This window comes from Rosa chinensis, chromosome 4, assembly GCF_002994745.2.
Source record: "Rosa chinensis cultivar Old Blush chromosome 4, RchiOBHm-V2, whole genome shotgun sequence".
NCBI lineage: Eukaryota > Viridiplantae > Streptophyta > Magnoliopsida > Rosales > Rosaceae > Rosa > Rosa chinensis.
In genome coordinates, this window is record NC_037091.1 from 49,201,778 (window position 1) to 49,214,177 (window position 12,400).

General features: G+C 40.1%; 2 protein-coding genes across 2 annotated transcripts; both read left to right on the forward strand.

The window, feature by feature from the left end:
* Positions 1–950: 950 nt before the first annotated feature.
* On the forward strand, positions 951–2,612 carry LOC112197985 (multiple organellar RNA editing factor 3, mitochondrial). The gene is made up of 4 exons (XM_024338970.2): positions 951–1,411; positions 1,500–1,597; positions 1,978–2,043; positions 2,164–2,612. Exons 1-4 carry the CDS (start codon positions 1,041–1,043, stop codon positions 2,382–2,384), a joined length of 756 nt encoding a protein of 251 aa, XP_024194738.1. The 5' UTR covers positions 951–1,040; the 3' UTR covers positions 2,385–2,612.
* Positions 2,613–3,640: 1,028 nt separating this feature from the next.
* Positions 3,641–6,418, forward strand: LOC112197582 (nucleoporin nsp1). Its single transcript, XM_024338317.2, has 2 exons — positions 3,641–5,177; positions 5,882–6,418. Exons 1-2 carry the CDS (start codon positions 3,882–3,884, stop codon positions 6,053–6,055), a joined length of 1,470 nt encoding a protein of 489 aa, XP_024194085.1. The 5' UTR covers positions 3,641–3,881; the 3' UTR covers positions 6,056–6,418.
* Positions 6,419–12,400: the final 5,982 nt, after the last annotated feature.

Sequence of the window (12,400 nt, forward strand, 5' to 3'; positions counted from 1 at the left end):
ACTTTGTCAAGGGGAACCCAAAGGCTTCCTAGGCCCAAGATAAACCCCTTCGGCGCATGTGAAATGCTCCAACTGTGCATTGCAGCACAGTGCCTGGCCACTTTGACAGTTTCGGGATTCGAACCTAGGTTGGGGAGCACACCCAACTAGGCAAGAACCACTAGACCACTTGCAGTGGTTGGAGTGATTTCTATATATTTTTTAAGATGTTTCTAGTTGATATGTGTACCACAATTGAGTGCTGGCAGATTAGACTAGATGAATTGATTTTGCCTTAGGAATTGAGATTACTTTTTACTTAGTTTGTTGGTTTGTTGTTTCAGCGAGAGACCATTTTAGCTTTAATGAGTTTAGGTGTGACTTAAATAGGACGCCCGATTAAATTCCGGCTCTTTTTATGTAAGTTCTGTTAGACTCTGGCCTGTTTTCATGGCTTTGATATCTAATAAAATCAAATCCTTTCAAAAAAAAAAAATATAGCCATCACAATAAGTTAACCAAAAGAAAACAATTATGACTGAATTTAATTCTGAAGTGTTAGTCAACTTCCTTAATTAATTGCAATGATACTGGTTTAGACCCTCTTGATACCTTATTTTCAAGCTGCAAAACTCTTTTATTGTCCTTTGATTCTTACTCTATCTATCATGTTCATAGAGAGAGGAACATGGTGGCTGATTGCTAAGCAAAGAGAAGCAAAGAGATGGATTTTGGCCTTCTGCATTTACCAAACCGTCCTATCTTTGTCAATCAAATAGTTTTGGATGACATTGACAGCCTAGATCTTTTACAACAGCTACATAGTTAGGTTTTTCTTTTTCTATCTGGGCCTTCTGCAGTTCTGCTTCCACTGTACCCATAAAAACAAGGAAGTTAACCAGAAACACTAGACAAAAAAAGAAATAAGTGCTACCAAACGACAGGTCGTAACTGCTCGGGTTTAAGGGGTTATCTCAAACGACGTCGTGGAAATCACCGTCACTCGCTAACTCGTTCAGCCTCGAATTTCAGAGGTTCTCTCACCCCAGAGACTAGCGAAAATGGCGTACTCCGCCGCCAGGCGCACATTAGCTTCCGCCCTCACGCGAACCCTAACCTCAACTTCCACTCGTTCAAACCCCTCGTTCTCCTCCCGCTCTCGCTTCGCTTTGGCTCTTCTCAGCAACCAACAACCCCAGCTCGTTCCCGACCCGGTTCACCTCGCGACCCGCTCTAAGCATTCCGGGTCGGGTTACTCGCCCCTCAACGACGCCGCTCCCAACTGGAACAACCGCCCGCCCAAGGAGACCATCCTCCTCGACGGCTGCGACTACGAGCACTGGCTCATCATCCTCGAGTTCAACGACCCAAAGCCCTCGGAGGAGGAGATGATCAACAGCTACGTCAAAACCCTAGCTTCGGTAGTCGGAAGGTTCGGTTTTTGACCCGTTTTCTTCAATTCGGGTTTTTATCGGTTTTGAATTTTGTTGATTTTGATATTGGGGGTTTTGTTGTTGTAGTGAGGAGGAGGCCAAGAAGAAGATATACTCGGTTTCGACGTCGACGTATACTGGATTTGGGGCTTTGATTTCTGAAGAGCTTTCTCTCAAGGTTAAAGGTAATGGTTGCTGGGTTCTGTGTGCTTGGATTAGGGTTTAAGGTCTGGGAATATGCTTGAATTGCTTTGAATTTTAGATTTTTTTTTCTTTTTTTCTTTTCTGGAGCTAACATTGTATGGAATTTGAGTGTTTGATTGATTCATTCGCAATGTGATGGTTTAGGGTTTAAGATTTCAAGTATAGTTCTTTGTATGAATTATGGCTATTTGTTAGAATTGCATTGCATGTCGGGTGTTTTTGACTTGTATTGGTTTCAAATTGTGATGTTTATGATTGAAAATGATGGCTTTGTGGCTTGTTTATTCAGTCTCTCGAATTCATGTGAGTAATATATAATTGGCTTTGATTTCTTATTGCATATTCTGTGCTGTTTAAATAGAGCTGCCGGGTGTTCTCTGGGTTTTGCCGGATTCGTACCTTGATGTGCCCAACAAAGATTATGGAGGTTGGTATTGTCTAAAACTTGAAACGCATTGAGAAGATTTTAGTTTGAATATAATAATAGCTTTGCAAATTTTGGTTCTTTTTCATGTATCTTAAGTTTTGTTTCTTTGACCGATTTTAGGGGATCTATATATCGATGGGAAAGTCATCCCTAGGCCCCAGTATAGGTACACTGAGAGGCAAAACAACAGTCGAAACAGGCCTCGCCCACGACATGATAGGCGCCGAGAAACAATGCAGGTTGAAAGAAGACAGCCGGTGCAAAGACAGAACATGGTTCAGGATCAGAGAGGGCCTGTGCAGCAACCATCTCAAGAAGAGTTCAACAAGAGGGATGTTTAAGAATTCAAAATCTAGTCTCAGAATTCTGTCTTATTTCTACTGATGAATTTGCATGTTGGTGTATTTACACCTGAACCATATTTCATGAGAGGCTTATGCATATCACCATCATCACTATGAAAATAAGACTTGTGAATATTTGTGTCGAATCTTCCAAAATTTTCTACTTCACGAGTCTTGGAACTACTCTATGATGATTGATGATCTATTGAGTTGATTTTTCGATTATCTAACATTCTATTGCGTAGTCTGAACCTGCTGCCTTGCTTTCTTTCCATTCATTAGTCTTCCATATAAAATATATGTTTGCATTGAGCTCTTCAGCAGCAGGCAGTGTGGTGAGTCTTAGTTGTTGGGGAAGAGGAATCTTAGTTGGTGGGTTGTTTTAGACGAGAAGTTTCCATCTGATCGGCGCGTTGGTAGAAATGGAGGATATGCGCTCCTTGTTTTTTGGGGTTGGTAGATGTGAAAAGGCACTTGTTTCATTTCCTAGTAGGTGCAAGGTCCACGAAATCTACGAGATTCCAATTTCTTTTAAAGGACATGGAAGGGCAGTAGTAGTAAGATAAAAGATTTGGGATTATAATATGTAGCTCAGCTGTGTAGCTTAGCATTTCATAGCACAGTCTGGTTCTCAAGTTACGAAGGTCTTCTTCTTCGTGCTTCATTCATCTAGGTAGGATCGGATCGTAAGGCACTAGGTATTTTTTTTCACCTTCTCTTTGGATAGAGACAATGATGGACCTAGGTAGACTAAGAGGTACTACTGAATTGCAAGAATGTGGCACAAAACTTTGTACATGGGTTGCGACTGTTTTGAGTTATGAACTTCAGAGGTTTGAGTTGCTAATCAATTTTACAATTTCATGATGCTTATTCAAGATGTTTATGCCCCTCATTTAAACGTGAATATGCAAGTCGGACACACTTGAAGTGATCGGACACAATGGCATTACTTGATAATCTTTCATATTGCATAGAATAATACCCCTCTTTCAAACCAAGTTTTGTTACTGACGACCATTTAGTCTAGAAACATGAATCTCTCGTTTATAAACGAAAGGTCCTGATTGTGTTCAAAGTTTAAATCTAATTATATTGCGACCATTTGTTAAGCGAAACAAATCTCTTGTCCGTAAGTGAGAAATTGTAATTGTAACAACTAACAACTAGCTCGTAGAATAGCCTGAATTCTAACAAGTAACAACGCCCATGTAACTCGTAAGAAAAATAAAAATTGTTATCCCAATTGATCCGACCCAAAATAGAAAGGTGACAATCGGCACTGTATAAGTATAATTGGCACCACCGCGCCTCCATATTATGACAAGCAAGCTCCTGCGTGTTTCCGTTCCGATTCCCTCGTCAATTAGGCACCTCTATCTTCCTCTGTGATCTACAGCCTCTGCTTTCTCAGATCTCAGGTACTCTCATCCGATCCCGATCTCATTCAAAGTTTTGTTCTTGATTTCTTTTCTGATCCCAAACCAAAACACCATGAATTCCAACTTCGATTTCGATCTGGGTCTCGGATCCAACCGACCCAGATCCCTCAACGACCAAAAGAACAAAACTTCCTCCTTCTCCACCGCCCCGCAGCCATCCAAACCCGCCTGGCAGCCCAACAAGACCACCTCATGGACCCACCAGCCCGCTCCGGCCCAGACCCCTCTCAACGGCCCGACTTCCATGGTCGGAGATATCTTCGGCAAGAGTTGGGCCTCCACCGGCTCATCGGTTTCGGCCACTCCGATTGGGGTCGTCAACAAGAACCCCAATCTGTTCGGCGATTTGGTCAGCTCTGCTATGGGCGGTAAGGTTAATGGTAGCAGCAATGTTCCTTTAAAGAATGCAACTCCTGCTTCGAATAAGAGCTCGTTTTCGATGGGGAATGTGGCTGATTCGTTGCCCAAAACCACCGCCGGTACTAGTTCTGTCCAGAGTGGTATAAATTGGGGTGGTTCTGGAAGTTCTGGGGGTTTCTCTGGTGGGTTTAATAATAGTAGTAAGATCAGTAGTGGGGTTAATGCTAATACTACTAAGAGTCCGAGCCTCGGAGGCCCGTCGCTGCGAAATATGGGCAGTGCTGGTGGTGTTGGTGTTGGTGGAGGTAGTGGAATTGGTTCTAAGAAAGACCCATTTGGTTCTTTGGTTGATCTTGCATCGAAACCATCGGGTGGGATTAACACGGCGAGTAAAGGCAGCAATAAGAGTAGTGTTGCTGATGATCCATTTGGGGATTTTCAGAATGCTCCAAAACCAAGTACCACTACTGCAGCATCTGCATTTCCAGCTAGCGGCTTCTCCTCAAATGGTAACAGTTTCATGGGGTCGGATTCATTTTCGGGCTTTGGTGATTTTGGGACCCCGGCTAAGCAGAATCCTGTTCAGTCTACTAGCAGTGATCCGCTTGACATGTTCTATCCCACATCCTCGGCTTCTGGGGCTGGTATTGCAGCAGCGAGTAATGGAGTTGGAGTACAGCAATCCTCTGGAATTGATGATTGGGGGACGGAGTTTGGAGGTGGAGTAGATGATGTGGGTGGTTCCACAACTGAGCTTGAGGGCCTTCCACCTCCTCCAGCTGGGGTATCTGCTTCTGCAGCAAAGAGTAAGGGAATGGATAATTACAAGCAAGGGCAGTATCCAGATGCTATTAAGTGGCTATCTTGGGCTGTAGTGCTTCTTGAGAAAGCAGCTGATAGGTCTGCCCTTTCAGACGTATTGTCGAGCAGAGCTTCATGTTACAAAGAAGTAGGAGAGTACAAGAAAGCGGTGGCAGACTGCACAAAGGTATCTTGATAGCTTTCCTTCAAGAGGTTTATGCATTTTAGAAGTGTTATCTAATAGTTTACCTTCCCATAAATGATTGTGATTATGGTGTTCAGATTTTTTGTTGATTTTGTTTGCCTAAAGTTATATCACTGCAAAATGGTCTAATCTACTTGAGTAAGCTGTCTTTTCCTTAACTGGCAATTAGATCAGAGAAGTAAGGTAATGTAATGTTAGCAACTTAGCACGAAAGGACACAATTGCAATGCCCCTGATTTTGCTGCAGGTTTTGAATCAGATCCTAGGTTTAATTCCTCTGGTAGTGAAAAAAAACAAAAAAAGTAGAGAACAAAGAGAGCCTTAGTCCATTAGTTGCTGGAGTTTGCATAATAACCATCTCTTCTTATAGACCAATAAAGTCCAAGTTTTGCTGTTTTGGCCTTGTGGTGGAATGTAAAGTTTCCCCATACAAAAATGGCATTTTCATTTTCTCTAGCTATTGGCCTGAACATGTTTGATTCGTTTAGTTAAAGAATTATTGCCAATTCTTTCTTTGGTAAGACATTGCTCCTTCAAAGCGTCACATTCAGAGTAGTCAGCTCAGCAGTGCACACATGTGTGGTTCTTTTACAGTGTTGATGAGCTTAATTAAATCAAATTATGGCTTTTCATGTCCTTTGTTTCTCTATAGAAGGGAGAGGTCACAGAATGTTCGTCTTGTGCAGGTTCTAGAACAAGATGATGCAAACGTATCTGTTCTCGTACAGCGTGCACTCTTGTATGAAAGTATGGAAAAGTACAAACTTGGGGCAGAAGATTTGAGGAGTGTTCTGAAGATTGATCCTGGTAACAGGGTTGCAAGAGGCACCATTCACCGCCTGACACAGTTGGCAGACTAGAGGATTTCCAAAATCTCATAATGCTAGCATTAATTCATTTTGGTTGATACCCCTTCCCTTCTTACCATCATAGATTTATGGGGAATGATAGCGTTTTACTTGAATACTTGCCATGTTGGATTGTTCACTTGTATGTGGTAATCTTGGTTCTTCTATTGCTTATGACTGGAAATGATTCTTTATTACTTCGGACTTGAGAGTGGCGGTGGAATATAGAGACTGAATTACACTGTACTTTATTTCCCTAATGTGTGGGAAAGCAGCTCTTGTTGTTCTGTGTTTGTCAATCTTTTGATCAAAGCCATGTCTGCTGGCTTGTTAGACATGAGATATTAATGAGGACATAAGTTTTTGTTGTTGATATTTCCTCAACATCGTGTACCCCCTATGTATATTATGAGGCGCCATAGGTATTGATATGAATTTTCATTAGCTATGTTATTCTTTAGGATTTGATAAAGGAAAATTAGTCTTCAATAGGCTGATCAAGTCTAAAATTTTCTTCAATTTGAGAATCAAAGACTAAATCAGTAAAAATGACCCTTTTATAGGACAAAACTCACAAAAGTCTTAAAATATTTTCCTACGAGTTGAGAGGGTCTAAAGAAGAACACTAGACCTAAAACTGATACAAAAGTATATTATTACCTCTGAACTATCTCATACAGTTTTACACTCAGATTCAAATTCAATATCTTTCTCTCTCTACAATTCAGACTGTATCTCGCTCTCTCGCAATCGATCAAACGACATCAAGAGCTTATCAGTAAAAAGGTTGTCATAATCGTAATTAAAATAACCTTCTAAGACATCAACTCGTATTTTCTGGTTTTATACGCTTGTAAATGTGTTTCTATTCTTAATTGCTTCTGGGGCTCCTGCTGATGGACCAACTAATTTTAATTGAAATGCGAAACATTTAGATCATTTAAACACATTCATTACTCCATTATTGATTCTTCATTCTTATCTATCTCTGCCTCTGCATCTTTTTTATTGTTCCTTGCTCATATAACAATCTCATTAACTATCTACTTCCTTTCATTGTTAGTGCTAATATATATTGGTTACTATATATGTCATAAAATTTCATCCCCTCCAATATCTCAGTGACGGAAAAATGCTTCGAATATGGGGTATTTTGATGGATGCATGTACTAACTTAGTACTAATATATATTGGTTACTATATATGTCATAAAATTTCATCTCCTCTAATATCTCAGTGACGGCAAAATGCTTCGAATATAGGGTATTTTGATGGAGGCATGTACTAACTTAGTGCTAATACATATTGGTTACTATATATGTCATAAAATTTTATCTCCTCCAATATCACAGTGATGGCAAAATGCTTCGAATAGGGGGTATTTTGATGGACGCATGCACTAACTAACTTCTACTGAACACCTGTGATACTTATTCTCATGGAAGGACATGACTTTCATAGCATAAATAAAGGTAGTTCACTAGTTTGTGTGGTGTGCATAGACAACTTGCTCATGATGGATGTGCAATGGATGTTCAACTTCAATCCCAGTGGACATGCAATATTCATCAAAAAATTTTGATGTAAACTCCCCAGCGTTATCTAGTCTTATAGACTTAATAGGATGATCATGGTGGTGAGCCCTTAACTTAATAATTTAGACTAGGAGTTTAGCTAATGCTAGGCTTGGGACTTTAGACCCAAAAAACCGTGGAACCGTCCCAAACTAAACCGAAACCGACTGTTCGGTGCGGTTCTTTAAAAAAAAAAGCTGTTTTCTGTTAAAACTGAACCGCACCATTTTTTACGGTTTGGTTTCTGTTCTTGTCATTCGAAACAAAAAAAATCCAAACCGGACACTTGTCCTACTACTATTGGCTTATGGGTTATGAGTTTAGGGCTTTAGTGTGGCAATTGCTTAACGCGTTTAGCCTCAGACCTCTATTCTTCGACTCCTTCAAGCCTTCGACCCAATTCATCAGTTAATTCAGTTCTTCTTACTCTCAGCCTAAAAATTCTTACCCAATTAGCCAATTCATCAGTTCTTCTTCCTCATTTCTTAACCCCAAAACGGAAAAACCCCTTTTCAGTTTGAAAACCCTAATTTCTCCGAAAACCCCAAATCCCCAATCGCAGAAATGGAATCCGATTCTACTCATTCTAGTCATTCAACTCATTCTCCGGAAACCGGCAATGAGATTGTGGCTGCAGAAGAAGGTGAACAACCTGGAGTTGATGAAAATCCTGTTGAAGTACCATCTCCCAGTCCAATGGCGATGGCAGCAACTCGTTCTTCGAAACAGAAAGGGAAGAAAAAGGTTGCGAACAATGCGAAAAGAAAAAGGGAGAAGAAGATGAAGGCAGAGAGGTCATCTGTTTGGGAGCACTTTACCAAATTCGACCAGCCATTAGTGGAGATTGTTGATGGAAAGGAGACAGTAGTCGGCAATACGAAGCAAGCTCAATGTAAGTACTGCCCGACTCGTTTGGCTTGTGATTCTAGGGACAATGGTACTAGTTCACTTAGGAAGCATATAGAGCTGGTTTGCAAAGGGTACCCTGGTAGGAATAACCTAGAAGAGAGTCAACAAATCTTAAGTAGTGATGTGTTCAATCACAAATCTACTTTAGTTTCAAGGCAATGGTCAAAAGAAGCATGTCTAGATGCTGCTTGTGTGATGATTGTGTTAGATGAGTTGCCTTTCAGTGCTATTGAAAGGCCAGGGTTTAGGCATTTCTGTAAAGTGGCAGTACCAAGGTGGGATGTACCTTGTAGGAAGGTGGTGGTTAAGAACTTTTTGCGAATGTATGATGCAAAAAAGGAGACACTTAAGAGAGAGTTGATAGGACATTTTGTCTGTTTGACAACAGACACATGGACCTCATGTCAAAACATAAATTATATGGTAGTCACTGCCCATTTCATAGACTCTGGGTGGAATATGCACAAAAGAGTGCTTAATTTTTGTGTTGTTCCAAACCACACAGGCAATACCATAGGAAAAATTCTTGAAAGTTGCTTGATTCAATGGAACTTAGATAGGGTTTTGACTATATCGGTGGACAATGCTTCAGCAAACAAGGTTGCCATAGAGTACCTTCAGGAAAAAAATGAGTGGATGGCCAAGGAAACCACCATTTGATGGGAAGTTTATGCATGTGAGATGCTTAGCTCACATTGTAAACCTTATTGTGAGGTCTGGTCTACATATAATGGATAGGGCAGTGGCTAGCATTAGAAATGTTGTTCAATATGTGAGGAGTTCAGGCCAAAGACTTGATGTATTCAAACTATGTGTTGAGAAAGAGATATTAGATTGTAACAAAGTCTGTGTTTTAGATGTGCCTACAAGGTGGAATTCCACCTTCATCATGTTGGACACAGCTTTAGAATTGAAGAAGGGTTTTGACAGAATGGCAAATGAGGAGGATACAAAATATAAGTCATATTTTGATCTAGATGAAGAACTTGATGAAGCTGAAAATACTAGGGTAGGAAGACACCCTAGGAAGAGGGTAGGGCCCCTCGTTCAATCTGATTGGGAGAAAGCAGCAGTTTTTGTAAAGTTTTTGAAGGTGTTCTATGATGTTACAGTTGAAGTGAGTGCACAACTCAAGCCTACAGCACACAAAGCCTTCCATGACATAGTTACAATTAGGGAAGAGCTGGATCAGCTGTTTCACAAGCCCATTGACAGTTTATCATCTGAGTCTGACAAGATTTTGTTTGGAATGGCTAATAAAATGAGGAACAAGTTCAGAAAATACTTTGGATCCATAGAAGACATCAATCAGCTTTTTTTGGTGGCACTTGTCTTGGATCCAAGGTACAAGTTGAAGAATGTTGAGAGAGTGTGTGAAATGTACCTTGGCATGGAGTCGATTGATATTAAGAAGAAATCAGATGAATTAAAGGAGCTTGTGGTCACTCTATGTGACATTTATGCATGTTCTAGTGGTGATAACAGATCAGTGAGTGCACAAAAGAAGAAACAGGGCAGCAGCAGCGCACCAAGACCAAAAGCTAACAAAGGAGGAGTGAGGGCTGCAATGCTAGCAGATTGGAACAAGCAGCTTGAAGGTGAAGCAGTGGTGGTTGGAGGAGAGGTTGATCGATACTTGCTAGATCCTATTGAGAAGCCTGGAGATGATAAAAATTGGAAGATTTTGGATTGGTGGAAATTGAATGGTGATAAATATCCTAACTTGCAAGCTGTGGCAAAGGATGTTTTAGCAATCCAAGTCTCCACGGTGGCTAGTGAGAGTAGTTTCAGCACGGGGAAGAGGGTGATTGATCCACATAGGAGTTCTTTAACTCCTAGAACAGTGGAAGCCCTCATCTGCCTCCAAAACTGGCTCAAGTCTGATGCAATTATGGGATTGGAATATATTCCAACCATTGAGGAAATGCAATTCTTTGAAGAGGTTGAAAAAGGTATGCTTGTTGTTGTTATAATGTTATGGGCTTATTTACCCAAGTTAATATTTTTTTCAGCTTTCATTATGTGTAAAACTTGTGTTTTTCTATTTTCTGTGCAGAACAAGCAGATGAAGATAGAATAGCAAAGGAGCGAGCAGCTGCATCGGCTGAACAGACTGCTACCACTCAACAAAGCAAAAAGGCCACAAAGGTTTCCAAAGTTTCAAAGGCTAGTGATGCTTCAAAAAGTTCAAGAACTGGAAACACTAACAAAAATAAATGAGCTCAGGTTTGTTTTGTTTATGTCCTTTAAGTCTTTAACTCAGATTTCATTGATTTTTCATTTGTGTTGTTGGAATTTGGAAGTTGGAACAAGTTGTGGTACTTTGCAAGTTTGCAGTCTTTGAGTTTTTGACAGTTTGTGTATTTGATGACTTGATCAAATGATCAAACACACAAACTTAAAGTTTAGATTGATTGTGGTCTGTGGATTGCTTATGGATTGTTTGTGGTCTTTGAAAATGAAAATTGGATTCTGCACAGATGTTATTTTGTGCTTTATTGGTTTTTTATGCAGGTTTGAATGTTTGATCTTTCTTCTTTCATGCCATATGGCCTGTGCTTTGCAGCTGTGCAGCTCTCCCCTGTTGACTACTGTGGTGATTTGAAGTTTGAAGAATGCAACTGGTTAACATAGATAATTATTTATTTATTTTTTTTTTTTTTTTCAGTTTGGACTTTGAGAGTTTCAGTTTGGTAATTAGCACTACACCAAAAATCGCATCAGACAACGGCAGAAAACCGATGTGGGATTTGGAGTCCCACCGTTGTAGAGTGAGCCGTTGTCTGATGAAAAATCAGACAACGGTGGAACACAGTTGTGTGATAAACATACAGACAACAAGTTTGTGTTATAACTGTTGTGTGATAGCTCGGCAGATGGCTCGGCAGATGCGAAGCGCAGCTGCGCAGCAGTTGAGGCGCTGTCTTCAGACAACAGTGCCAGTTTTAAGCTGTTGTATGTTAAGCATATCAGACAACATTTTTTTATTTTGTCTGTTGTCTGATTGATCTTCAAACTTCAGTTCTTGGACTATATCTGTTGTGTGATTAACTTTAGGACAACAGAGTTCAATTGGTTCTGTTGTGTGATTAACATTTAGGACAACAGAGTTTAATTAGTTCTGTTGTGTGATTAGCTTTTAAGACAACAGAGTTCAATTAATTCTGTTGTCTGAGTATAAATCAGAAGACACTGATTCGTTAAAAACCGATGTGTGATATATTGATTACAATGTGTTTCTCTCCCATTTTTGGCCATTCAGACAACAGGCAGTGATCATTATATCTAATCTGTTGTGTGATCATTTGAACATTCCATTTCTGAATTAGATTATGCATTCATTTGGTCTATTTACGAAATGAACAGTAATCTATCAAATACAAACATTGCAAACCATCAAATGATTCATATAACCATTACTTTAAACTTCAAAAGAAAAAGGGATGCATTTCCCAATCATTGAAACCAACATTTTACACAAGAAAAACATTCTAGTGCATGCCCATCTACTTGGGACATCACCAATTCGGCTTGTTCTCAACTTCTCTCTTGGGTTCCACAGGTGGTTGGCTCTGAGTAGCGCAATCTGGCTCATCATCTTCTACAGGTTCTGCTTTTGGTCCTGTATATTGCCATTGAGTACCACAACTTGGACAAATTCTCACCCTGAAATTCATCAAGCAGATTGATTAAGCACTAGGCTCTTTTGTTCTTTACTACCATATAAGTAAATCAATAGGGGAGTCAATAAGCTAATCAATATCAGTGAAGAACTTGGCAATGTTAAGATCTATTTAAATGTGGAGTGCAAAATCTACTGCCCTATCAATATAATATACCTTTTTCTTATCAAACAGTTTTCCTAGGCAGTACT

Excerpts from the sequence above, each read along its gene's own strand:
- LOC112197582 (XM_024338317.2), top strand. The coding sequence starts at position 3,882 with ATGAATTCCAACTTCGATTTCGATCTGGGTCTCGGATCCAACCGACCC. Across the intron at positions 5,178-5,881 it reads CGGTGGCAGACTGCACAAAG|GTTCTAGAACAAGATGATGC; the intron begins GTATCTTGATAG and ends CGTCTTGTGCAG.
- LOC112197985 (XM_024338970.2), top strand. The coding sequence starts at position 1,041 with ATGGCGTACTCCGCCGCCAGGCGCACATTAGCTTCCGCCCTCACGCGA. Across the intron at positions 1,412-1,499 it reads CTAGCTTCGGTAGTCGGAAG|TGAGGAGGAGGCCAAGAAGA; the intron begins GTTCGGTTTTTG and ends TTGTTGTTGTAG. Across the intron at positions 1,598-1,977 it reads GCTTTCTCTCAAGGTTAAAG|AGCTGCCGGGTGTTCTCTGG; the intron begins GTAATGGTTGCT and ends CTGTTTAAATAG.